General features: G+C 51.1%; 2 protein-coding genes across 2 annotated transcripts; both read left to right on the top strand.

Annotated features, from left to right (window-relative positions):
* The first annotated feature begins 233 nt into the window (after nucleotides 1-233).
* Nucleotides 234-5,290, top strand: LOC149747433 (uncharacterized). Its single transcript, XM_089896387.1, is given in 3 exon segments — nucleotides 234-2,097; nucleotides 2,100-2,291; nucleotides 2,294-5,290. Coding segments are annotated over 3 exon segments (1,647 nt in total). The 5' UTR covers nucleotides 234-1,226; the 3' UTR covers nucleotides 2,878-5,290.
* Nucleotides 5,291-9,338: 4,048 nt separating this feature from the next.
* Nucleotides 9,339-10,833, top strand: NPW (neuropeptide W). The gene is made up of 2 exons (XM_089895410.1): nucleotides 9,339-9,387; nucleotides 10,008-10,833. The coding sequence occupies exons 1-2, from the start codon at nucleotides 9,339-9,341 to the stop codon at nucleotides 10,565-10,567; spliced, it is 609 nt and encodes a 202-aa protein (XP_089751536.1). The 3' UTR covers nucleotides 10,568-10,833.
* The last annotated feature ends 2,037 nt before the right edge of the window (nucleotides 10,834-12,870 follow it).

Genomic DNA, 12,870 nt, shown 5'->3' with positions numbered 1-12,870 from the left:
CAGCAACGGCCCCACCTGGCGGAAGTGCGCTCACGACTTCCGCCTCAGCGAGGCGCCGGCTAGAGCGGCGCCACCGGCACCGGGCGCTCTAGGCGGAGTGGGCTGGTTGTAGGTCAGCTGCAGGTCCGGCGCCGGGCTGCGGGCATCAGGCCCTCCTCTCCTCTGACCTTAGTCTTGGGCCAGCTCTGTCCTCCCAGAGCAAAATGTTTAATGCTCCAAATATTGATGGGTCATACTTATACTAAAGTGTTACTCGTTGTTCATCTGAAATTCAAATTTAACTAGAAGTCCTGTATTTTTATTTGCTAAATATTGCAACCCTATTAGGAGCCCAAAATCTCTTTCCAATCCAGATCTTTCTTTTGTATTTGGGACACACACGGGCGTGGTCATCGGGCACACACACGCGCTTGCGCACACACAAACACAATCCCTATCAGAAAAGACAACACGTGGTGACATCAGTCTCTGAACTAGGAGCGGTCTCCCCCAGTCCCGATAGAAAGGCGGGTAGAGAACCTGTCCTCTTCATGGCTGGGCCCACCCAGCTGAGCCCGGAGGCTTGACGCAGAGAAACATCAGGGCAGGTTTGCTGATTGGACGGTTGTGAATCCTGGGGCTTTGGGTCTCTACAGCTGTTGGGGGGCCTCCTCACTACCCTTGGGGGCCAGGCACACTCAGGACCTCCCTTCTGCTATCACAGGAGGCTACTCCGGATCTGAACCCTTCTAGAAAAGAGGCGGTGTGTTGTGAGCGGATGAGCTTGGACTTTAGAATCAGAAATGGGCTGGAGGACTTCCCTGGCTGACCAGTGGTTAAGACTATGCCCTTGGGCTTCCCTGGTGGCTCAGTGGTTGAGAATTTGCCTGCCAATGCAGGGGACACAGGTTCGAGCCCTGTTCCGGGAAGATCCCACATGCCATGGAGCAACTAAGCCCATGCGCCACAACTACTGAGCCTGCGCTCTAGAGCCCGTGAGCCACAACTACTGAGCCCGCGTGCCACAACTACTGAAGCCCGTGCGCCTAGAGCCCGTGCTCTGCAACAAGAGAAGCCACCTCAATGAGAAGCCCGCACACCGCAACAAAGAGTAGCCCCCGCTCACCACAGCTAGAGAAAGCCCGTGCACAGCAACGAAGACCCAAAGCAGACAAAAATAAACAAATTAAATTAATTAACTAAAAAAAAAAAGACTATGCCCTTCCACTGCAGGGGACAGAGATGTGATGCTGGAGAACTATAGAAACTTGGCTTCACTGAGACATCAACTCAGCAAACCTCCTCTCATCACCCAGATGGAGCAGGAAGATGAAATGGAGACAGTAGAGAGAAGAATTCATCAAGATACCTGTTCAGATGAGCTGATTCTCCTTAAAGCCAAACAACCACAGCAAAAACAAGGTATTTTGGAGAAGTATACACTCAATGGCAAGAAGGAACAAACTCTTGGAGGCAATCCCATTCAATGCAGTGAAATTGTTGAAGCCTTGAGTGTGACATCTAGCATTACTCACAGTAAAATTTACCCTAGCAAGAAACTCCATCGATACCTTGACTCTGCAAAAGTCCTTAGAGATTCTTCACATCTTAAGCCACCTGAGGGAATTCTTCCTCGGGAAAAATCTTATGAATGTAAAAAAGATGAAAATGCCTTCCTCAGGAGTTCTAACTTAGCTGGGCTTAAGAGACAACATACAGAAGAGACATCCTATGAATGCAGTGACTGGGGGAAAGTCTTAAATTCAATCTCACACCTTAAGAAGGATGAAAAAACTCACATTAGAGAGAAACCTTTTGAGTGTAATCAGTGTGGTAAAGTATTACAGAGCCATTCATCCATTAAGTTGCACATGAGAACCTACACTGGAGAAAAACCATTTAAGTGTGATCAGTGTGGGAAAGACTATAGCTCAAGCTCTTGCCTTACACATCACAAGAGAATTCATACTGGAGAGAAGCACTATGAATGCCATGACTGTGGAAAAACCTTCCGAGATAGCTCACTTCTCAGACAACATTCAGGGACTCATTCAAGAGAAAAAGCCTACAAATGTAATCAATGCAGCAAAACCTTCAGTAGAAGCTGTAGGCTTACCATAACCAGATAACACATACTGGAGAGAAACCCTATACGTGCAGTGATTGTGGGAAAACCTTCAGTATCCTCCCATATTTTAAAAGACATAAGGCAATCCACACTGGAGAGAAATCCATTGAATGTAGCCATTGTGGTAAAGCCCTAAGTAGTAAGTCATCTCTTAAGATACACCTGCGGATACATACTGGAGAGAAACTTACAAGTGTGATCAATGTGGGAAAGCTTTTAGGCTGAGCTCCAACTTTATCAGGCACAAGAAAATTCATACTGGAGAGAAACCCTGTAAGTACAATGACTGTGGGAAAACCTTCAGGGATAGTTCATGCCTTAAAGAACATGTGAGAATTCACACTGGAGAAAAACCCTTTACATGTAATCGATGTGGAAAAGCCTTCAGAGTGAAATCTTCCCTCGTTTTACACAAGAAAATTCACATAAAAATGAAACATGAATGTAAGGAATGTGGGAAAACATTCCGTGGTCTCTTATCTCATAGGAGGCATATGAAAATCCATACCAGGGACAAGAAACCTTTTAAGTGCAGTGAGCATGGAAAAGCTTTTAGCAGGCATGTGTCCCTTACAATACACATGAGAACTCACATGGAAGAGAAACTCTATGAGTGTAATCAATGTGGAAAATCCTTTAGTGTAAAGTGTAATCTCATTGCACACAAAAGAATACATACTGGAGAAAAACCCTATAAATGCAATGTCTGCAGGCAAGGTTTCAGTAAATCCTTACCCCTTTGGTGTCATGAGAGAACTCATGCTCAGTAAAACCCCTTTTAATGATATCCATGTAAAGTAGCTTTCAGTGAACTCTCAATCTTTAAGACATACAACTAAATGCTAAGTGAAAAGAACTGGTTGTGAAGAATGTGAGAAAGCCTCTAAGTAATGCATATATGGAAGAAACCTACGTTATACAATGATTGTGAGAAATCGTTTACTCATTCATTATCCCTTAGAAGATATGTGATAACGCTGAAGGGAAAATGTTTTAATATCTTCAAGACTTGTTACTTGAGAAAAATAAACACCTAATGTTTTAAGTCAAAAAAAAAAGAAAGAAAAGCTGTGCTGCTGTCCAGCTGCCCTACAGTGAAGCCCACACTCAGCAAGCCATGCCCCCCAAAAAAGGAGCAGCCAACCAGTGTTGCAGGGTCTCACTCACAACTGTGCACAGGCAACAAATGATCTCCAGACTCATGATGAAAGCCTGCAGTGTGTGATACAGGGATGAAAACAAGCAGACCCAGAGATCAGAAGGAAATTTTAGACAGATCATAAACATATATATATATATATATATATGCGCCACAGAAGCAATCCCAGAAAAGGAGGGAAAGACCTGAACTTGGATAGTGGCAGTGGAGATTAAAAGGAGGAGAAAGAGGGCTTCCCTGGTGGTGCAGTGGTTGAGAGTCCGCCTGCCGATGCAGGTGACACGGGTTCGTGCCCTGGTCTAGGAAGATCCCACATGCCGCGGAGCGGCTGGGCCCGTGAGCCATGGCCGCTGAGCCTGCGCGTCCGGAGCCTGTGCTCTGCAAGGGGAGAGGCCACAACAGTGAGAGGCCCGCCTACGGCCAAAAAAAAAAAAAAAAAAAGGAGGAGAAAGATTCAAGAGATGTTCCTCCCTCCAAGGATATATATATATATATATATATATTATTTATATACATATATATTATTTATATATATATATGGTATTCACAAGAAAGATATTCCTTCCATGAAATGAGACTAGGATGCCTTGAACAACCATAACAACCACAAAGCAGAGAACAAGAAAGAGCCCTTAGAAATTAAAAATTAAAAACATAACAACAGGGACTTCCCTGGCGGTCCAGGGGTTAAGACCCTGCACTCCCCATGCAGGGGGCATGGGTTTGATCCCTCGTCGGGGAACTAAGACCTCACATGCCACATGGCACGTCCAACAAAACAAAACTAACAACAACTAAAAGTTCAAGAACAAAGTGGGAAGATAAAGTTGAGGAAGTCTCTCAGCAAGCCGACCCAGACAACTAGATAGAAAACAGAGAAAATAAGAAGATAGAAGTCTGAATCCAGACAGTGTAGTATCTAACTAATAGGAATTTCAGAGAGAACAGAGAAAATGGAGAGGCGCAAATTATCAAAGAGCCAATAAGGCAAGATATGCCAGAGCTGAAGGACATGAGTCTCCACGTTTAAAGGACCCAATCAAGTAAAAAAGACCCTCAGTGAGGGACATCATCATGGAATACCAGAGTACTACAGATAAAGCAAAGGGCCTGAGAGCTTCAGGAGGGAGGGGGTAAGGAGGGAGAAAAACCTGTATGATGGATTGAGAATCAGACTTACAATCCTGGGACACTGGAAGCTAGAAATTCTCTCTAATTTCTGAAGGAATATGATTTCCATCCACAAATTATACACCTAGAATAACTTTCCATCAACGCATAAAGCCATCAACATAAAAAGGACAAAGTATTTAGCTCCCATGTCCCCATTCAAATGATGCCTGTGCAGAGGCTTAGAGAGTGGATGTCCAGATTGGAGCAGGAGGCCAAGGGCTCCCAGAGGGAGATTTCCAGAGTAAATAAGGAACTGATGATGGGTGATCTCCTTGTGTGCTTGAGAATCAGGAAAATTTATTGCAAGGAGCTTGGAGCTCCTTGGAGCATTTGGGGGGAAATAACAAACTAAGAATATAGAAAAACAAGGAAAGAAAAATAATAAGACAGCTATCAACAAGAAAAAAATGTAATTATAGTACACTACTTGGCTCAGCAGAGAGTAATATTTACATGGTCAGAATAATATAAATGCTGACCAGTGTCAACCAAAAATTATGATAAAATCATATTGGGAGGATGGAGAGAAGAGAAGTGAGGTGACTGGGGTGGGAGAGAGCCAAAGCTTCATCTAAATTAGGAGGAAGCCATGGGACTTCCCTGGTGGCGCAGTGGTTAAGAATCCGCCTGCTAATGCAGGGGACACAGGTTCGAGCCCTGGTCCGGGAAGATACCACATGCTGTGGAGCCCCTGTGCCACAACTACTGAGGCTGTGCTCTACAGCCCGTGAGCCACAACTACTGAGCGCATGCGCCTAGAGCCCGTGCTCCACAACAAAGAGAAGCCACCGCAATGAGAAGCCTGCACACCACAATGAAGAGTAGCCCCTGCTCTCTGCAACTACAGAAAAGCCCGCGCACAGCAATGAAGACACAACGTAGCCAAAAATAAATAAATAAATTTAATAAATTAGGAGGAAGCCATTTGATGCCTAAAAAAAAAGGTAAATTTAAAGCAGCAGTTTATAATCTCAGTTATGTTTCTCAATTGGAAGTGATTTTGGCCTCAAGGAGACGTGGAAATGTCTGGAGACATTTTTGGTTGTCACAGTGGGGTGGGATTGTTACTGACATCTACTGATGCATTAGTTTCCTATTGTTGCTGTAAAAAAATTACCACAAACACTGGCTTAAAACAACCCAAATTCATTATATTACAGTTCTGGAATTCAGGAATTCAAAATGGGTCTCACTGGGATAAAATCAAGGTGCAGGTGGGCTGCATTCCTCCTGGAGGCTCTAGAGGAGAATCCATTTCCTTGGCTTTTCCAGCTTCTAGGGGGAGCCTGCATCCCATGGCTCGTGGCCCTTCCTCCTTCTGCAAAGCACATCACTTCACCCTCTGTTTCCATTGTCACCATTCCTTCTCTGACTCTTCCTCCCTCCTCCACGCTAAAGAACCCTTGAGATTACATTGGGCTCACCTGGATAATTCAGGGTGCTTTGCTTATATTAAATTCAGTGGATTAGCATCCTCAATTTTATCTGCAACTTTAATTCCCCTTTACCATGTAAAGTAAATATTCACAGGTTCCAGGGATTAGGGCATAGATGTCTTTGGGGAGGGGCTATTTTGCTGCCTACACAAATGAATAAAGGCCAGGGATGCTGCTCAACATCCTACCATGCCAGAACAGCCTTACAAATGCCAACCATGCTGAGGTTGAGAAAATTCCGATCCAAGGTGATAGATGAGTTATTCTGGGGCTTCTGGCTAGGAAGTGGCGTAAAGGAGACCCCTAGGGAGCTGAAATCTTTTCTACCTTGATCTGGGCTGTGGGCACACAAGTGTAGGCATATGTAACAAATGCAATTGTTAAGATGTGCATACTTTACTCAAAGTATCTTATACCTCCTTAAAAAGACCACCCATTTTTAGAGTAGCGGTTAAGTTTATGATTTCAAAATATGGAGGCAAATACTAGGAAAAATAGCTGAAAGAGTTGGAAGTAGTTGCCCCTGGAGGGCAGGATGAGGATGTGAAATGGTGGAACAGAGACAGCTTTATTTTGTCCCTTATACTAGCATTTGACTTATAACGTATATGACCTTGATATTATAAAACATAATAATTTTTAAAATGACAAAACGGAGAGATTTCCACATTTACTGTGTCATTAGGATGGGGTTCCTGTTGGCAGCCAGGCTCTGTGCCTGGGATGGGGGCCATGAGTATGAGGCAGACATGGTCCCAGTCTCTGGAGGGCTTGGTCCAGTGTCAGGGGAGGTGGTGTGCAAATAGTCAGAAGCCATGGTCAGTCAGCTTCTGGAAGGGGCTGTGTGTGGGTGAAAGGAGTGGTGAGCCCCAGAAAGACAAGGCAGCTCTCATGGACCATTAGGGCCACTACCTCCTCTGGCAATAGACTTTGGCTCCAGAGTCCTGGGTGGGGGAGGGCTGGCAGAGACATTTGTCCCTGGGCCCCTGGGGTCAGGGCTAGGTAAAGCACAGAGCCCCTCTTCCTGAGCACCCCAAACTAGGAGCCACCAGGGACCATCAAGTTGTTCTGTGCTTTTCTCCCTTACCCAGCCCTGGGCTCCCTCCCTGCCTGCCTTCCACACACCTCCAGCTGACAGGCAGCCGCCCTGCTCTGTCCTAATGTGGCCTTCATCCTTCACCTGCACCCTGACATTTTCACTCCCTCTGGTTCGCAGTCATAAACAAGCGGGAGGGATTGCCGGGATTTAAACTTCAGACACCAAACGTATCATCGTGCAGAGCATTTTTTTCTTTGCTCAACGTTGCGTTTTCAGATTTACCATGCTGCTAATTGTAGTTCTCTTAAATTTTCCAACTGCGCAGAAACGTCCATTACAGCATAGGCCATGATTGATCAGATTTCACATCGATGACGTTCTCCCTGCAGAAGCTCCCTGTCTGCCCAGGCTGCAGTCCTCTGCATCCCCTTATTAGGGAGGGGACAGCAGCACCAGGGGACCCTGGCAGCCCGCTTGTGCCATACTGCCCGCCCACCAAGCACTCCAGGCAGCTCTCAGGGGCCCCAGAAGAGTGAGGCAGAGGTGGGAGGGGGCAGCTTTCCACTCGGCCCACTGGTCCCTTCGGTCCTCCAGGCCCTTCCAGGTGTGCAGGTGGCTTCCTCTGTACCCCCTCCCTGCCTGGTCCCAGTGCTGTCACCCCTCCATCAAAGGGATTTCTCTGACAATTTAGGGGACTAGGCAGCCGCTAGAACAGCAACAGCAATTAGATGGTAGCCACGCCATTTATAGAGCGCCTACTGTGTGCCAGGCACAGTGTCAAGATGTCAAGGCCCAGCCTGGATTTTTTTTTTTTTAATATTTATTTATTTATTTAGGCTGCGCCAGGTCTTAGTTTCACATGCGGACTTCTTAGTTGTGGCATGCATGTGGGATCTAGTTCCCTGATCAGGGACTGAACCTAGGCTCCCTGCATTGGGAGCGTGGAGTCTTACCCACTGGACCACCAGGGAAGTCCCCCAGCCTGAATTTCTTTTCTTTTTTTTAAAAAATTATTTTATTATATTTTTATTTTTGGCTGCATTGGATCTTTGTTGCTGAGTGCAGGCTTTCTCTAGTTGGCGAGTGGGGGGTTGTGGTGCGTGGGCTTCTCATTGCGGTGGTTTCTCTCATTGCAGAGCATGGGCTCTAGGCGCCCAGGCTTCAGTTGTGGCTCATGGGCTCAGTAGTTGTGACTCACAGGCTGTAGAGCACAGGCTCAGTAGTTGTGGGGCACGGGCTCAGTTGCTCTGAGGCATGTGGGATCTTCCCGGACCAGAGATCGAACCCTTGTCCCCTGCATTGTCAGGCAGATTCTTAATCACTGCACCACTAGGGAAGTCCCAGCCTGTATTTTTAATACTCACAGCAAGCTGACCGGGATTATCCCCAGTTTACAAATGAGGAAACTGAGGCAGAAGAGGTTGAGGCACTTACCCCTCCCCCCACACCCACCACCATCAAGCCTGGGTCACTGGGCTCCAGGACACATTTCTCAGCAGCTCTGCAGGGCCTTTGTGGGGAGAGCTGCTGCTGCTGCTGCTTCTAGAGCTCCCCAGGGGATTACCAGAATCTCTCTGCCCCTCATGCCTCAGAAGCAGGCACCGTCCTCGGCACCCCTCAGCCCCTCTGTTCCTCTTCCAACATGCAGGTCTGAGAGGAAGGACAGACTCAGACTGTGTTCCCCCATGCCCCCGGGATCACCCCTCCTTTTTGCTGAAGAGACAGGCGGAGGGGGATGGGAGGTTTCCATTGAGCACTGCAGCTGGGGTCCCCAAACTGGAACTCTCAAGCTGGGGGTCTAGGTTGGGCCCCACTCCCCCTAGTGCTTACCCAACAGGTGACCTGGAACAAGTCAATTTTCCCCATGCCTTAGTTTCTTCATTGGTAGATGGAATCAATAATTGTCCCACGTTGTGGCATTGTTTGGAGATCAAAATAAGATATTTCAGGATCCTTGGTGTCTGGGATCTAGAAGGTGCCCCGTGAGTGGTGCGGTTGCTGGGGGGTGGGGTGAGGTGTGATTATTTTGAGGGCTGCATCCTCCCTGGTTTAGGACTCAGGCAAGAATGGGTCAGGCCCTGTCCTCTGGAAGGGGGCTATTAAGCCCAGGCAGGCACAGAGGGATACTCTGGGAGACTATTCAGAGAAGGGCTATCTAAGCAGGATCCTGAAGGATGAGTAGGAGTTTGCCAGATTGAAAAGGATGGGATGTCCCAGGCACAGAAGCACAGAGGTGGGCAAACTCATGGGTTGTTGGGTATGGCAAGTGAATTGACACTGCCCTGGCCAGAGAAAGTGGTTTTGGGGGGGATCATAACCAAAGAGGAGGCTGGAAGACTGCAGAGCTTATCCTTCCCAGGCAGTATGAGGGGCTGACTCTTTATTCTGGGAGCCTAACCTAACCACTGTTTCAGAGAGGGTTTGATGCGGCCAAACTTGCAGTTGCAAGCATCCATCCAGCTGCAGCTGGGAAGTGGGTTGTTGGGGAGAAGCTAGGGGTTAGGGAGGAGAGGAATGGGTGTGGGAACAGATTTGATAGCTGTGTTAGGCGAGGACAGGGAACAACCCTCCAGGGGGAACATACACAGAGGGGTCTTGAGTGGTGCAGAGGGCCCCCACCAATCAATCAGCTCTCCTGCTTTACCCCAGTAGGGCTCTGCCGGCCTCCCTGTCTTTGCTCTGCTTGTGCCCCACCTGCAAGAGCTCTGGCTCAGGGAACATCCTGTCCCCCCATCCCTATGCCTGGAAGTTCCTCTCTTTAGGGGGAAGAGGCAGAGGGGGGCTAAAAGAGGGGAGCAGGGGAGCCCCAAGCAGAGCGTCAAGATGAATTCTACATAGAGGCCCACTCAGCGAGGGTGCTTCAGTAACACACGTCCCTGCCTCGCAGCCTGGGCTCCTCCTCTCACTTCATCCCTCCCCCTACCCTTGGGGAGCCCCTCAGGTACCGCGGGGGCGAGCAGGGGCGGGGCCACCGAGCAGTTATAGCTGGACCCACCCGCACCAAGTCCTAGCCTGTAGCCTCCCGCACTCCAGCTTCCCGACACTGCGCGCCCAGACACGACTGAGCCAGTTTCTGGTCCGCCCTCCGGGCAGCGGTCAACGTGAGCACCCTGGCGCGGGGCACGGGGGTGCGGAGCCCCGGGCGGGGGCCCACTGCGAGCCGCTGGCTGATCGCATTGCTGTTGCTGCTGTTGCTGGTGCCGCTGCCCGCCGCCGCCTGGTACAAGCACGTGTCGAGTCCCCGTTACCACACGGTGGGCCGCGCCGCGGGCCTGCTAATGGGGCTGCGCCGCTCGCCCTACGTGTGGCGCCGCGCACTGCTACCGGCTGCCGGGCCCCTTGCCTGGGACGGCTTCGGCCTGGGCGTGTCCCCCCAGGGGCCATCTGCCAGAAGCACCGTCTCTGGGGGGCCCGCCGCCCGCGATGCTCTGTTGCTTCCCTCCGGAGTTCAGAAACTGTGGGAGGTGCGACGCAGAAGCTCCCGCGCAGGGCTCCCGGTGAGTGCGCCTCGCAGCCTGCGCGCCCCAAAGTCCGCGCCCCAACCGGAGCTGCGGCTGGGATCCTACTCCTGGACCTCTGAAGAGCAGGCCAGGTACGCGGGGAGAGGAAGGGGACGGGGACAGCAGTGGACGAGGGTGTCTCGGGAGATCTGAGACCGGAGCAAACGTCTGCCTGCCCACAGGGCACCCTACAACCTTTCCATCCCCGACTCCCAGTAGAGGAAGGCTTTCCTGGGGCAGTCCCTACTCTTCCAGCCTGGGGAGGCAGGGGAGCGGTAGTGGAGGTCGCACAACCCTCTTCCCACGGTCCTCTCTGTTCTTTCCAGAGCCTTCGGAGTGTCTCCTGCTCAGTCATGGTCTGCGCAGGGAACCGCCTTCGCCAGCCCCCGCCTCTCCCCAGAGCCGTCTTGATCGCAGCCCCTGCCCGCGCCCCCACGCCTGACGCAGGCGGAGCCAGCAGGCCGGCCATCTGGTCAATAAAACCTGCCTAGTTGCCGCGCCCCGGTGTTTGACCCTTTTCCTCCGCGATGTGTACTTTGCATCTAGCTTCGGGGCGCAAACAGCCGCGCCCACGCCCTGGCAAATGTCAGGAGCCCTCCAGCTGGCCCGGGCAAGCTCCCCCCAACAGCCGAGATCTGTGTGTCCTTGCGGGGCAGAATGGGGGACGGAGGCAGACTCTGCTGGGGGCTGGGTCCCCTTCTCCCTTCTCTGCCAGTGCTGCTCCTCCTGTTAGGGTGTGAGGTCATTAGACCAGGTCCCAGGGTCCCCCAGGAGGGGAGGGGTATCCCACGGTGGGGGAGGGCAGTCAGACCCTGGGTCCTGCTGCCACTTACCAAGGTGTGCAGGAGGAGGAGAGCAGTAGCTCACACCCTCCGCGCTGAGCTGGAGCCCCTACTCCAGCCTCCTAGGAGGCCCACAGGAGGTCCCCTCACTATGCCCCCTGGCCACCATGGGGAGAATGTCCTCCCCAAGGGGGTGGGACCTTAAGACCTGGCAGCCCATCCAGTCTTTTCCCCATCTCCCAGAATTCATTTCAAACCCGGATCTCCTTGGAACCCCTCCCTCCCCTCAGCCAAGGGCTTCCAGAGACAAAGTGGGAAACACCTGGCCCCCTTCTTCATCGCTATGGCCGTGATCTCTCCCTAGGGAGGAAGGGTCCCTCCACCTGAGACCCCCTTTCCTCCTCAGGAACCCCTCCACTTCTTATCCTCTTCTGCATTGCCAGTTATTGTCTCCAGTCCCCCCATATAAATGTGCTCTGCCATCTTGAATAGCAAGGACCTCCCTCCACCTGGGTCCCCTTCCAGTGCCCCCCTCACTCCACCCTTCTGCTCCCCCTTCAACCCTCTTCAGTGTGGTCTCAGACTCCCACAACTGTCCTGGACCTCGAAGTGCCTGGTCACTGTGCCCTGATGCTGTCTGCCCTTCTAGTCCTCCCTTGGCCATGTGGCAAGGCTGCCCTTGGGGCACCCAGCAAGGACAGGGGAGGGGTGGCCTCATGTCTGTCTAGCTCTTGGTTTTGGGGTGCCCACATGGAGCCAGCTTCCACACTAACCTCCTTGGCCTCTGGAAGCACCCTCTGGAGGCCTCTTCCCACTGGCAATTTCCTCTCATCTCCTGGGTGCATCTTTCTTCCACATGGTCTGCTAATATGGGTACTCTGTTTTACTCCACCCTTCCAATTCTTACGGACTCCAGAATTTATTTACTCCGATTCCACTCAGTATTTTTTTCTTCTAGGATCTGCGCTGGGGGAAGTCACAGACCACTGAGGTCAACCTCCTCTCCCCCAACTCCACCAGTGCTCTCGCCCCTGCTCCTCACTGAACTTGGACTTTCAAAACATGGGTGTCCTGACCTTGTCACCCCCAGTCCACAACACCTCAAGGGCTCCCACCACCCATGCAATGAAATCCATGCTCTGAGGCCGGGCCCTGTTCCACAGTCTCATTCCTCCCTCCCCTTCCCCACACAGCCTGCAGGAACTCTAGGCAGATTCCAGAACAGCCCTGTGGTTCACCCTGCCTGAGGACTCCAGGGCCCCAGGCCAGGTTAAATGTTAAATGCCCCTCCTGGAGGCTGCCCCAGCCCTGGGCTTCCCCTTGCCAAGGTACACAAATCTGTTTCCCTGGGTCTCAGTGATGTTTCCCCAGTGCTCGCCAGGGCCTGGCACCAAGTGGCCTGCAAATGTTTGGTCACAAGTGCTGGAACACTCGGTGAGGGGCTAGATTTCATGGTGCCTGAAGATACCCCAGTCCAGAGAGGTTGGTGCCAGATTCAAGACGAGAAAGCAGAGCCTGTTAGGAGCTCAGCAGAGGCCCAGCTTCTCTGCTACCACCCCCATGGCGCTCCTATGCTCCTGCAGTGCAAGCAGCCCTAGGGCGCAGGTGTCACTCCAATCCCCCACTCGGCAGGGCTGGACCAGTCAGAGACAGGAGAGGTGGAACCTAGGGCAG

The sequence above is a fragment of the Delphinapterus leucas genome, chromosome 15 (genome assembly GCF_059928025.1).
Source record: "Delphinapterus leucas isolate spDelLeu-1000000601 "Yukka" chromosome 15, BTC_Dleu_Yukka2, whole genome shotgun sequence".
In the NCBI taxonomy this organism is placed as follows: domain Eukaryota; kingdom Metazoa; phylum Chordata; class Mammalia; order Artiodactyla; family Monodontidae; genus Delphinapterus; species Delphinapterus leucas.
Note: the sequence above shows the minus strand (reverse complement) of the source record. Positions and strands in the feature narration are given on the sequence as shown.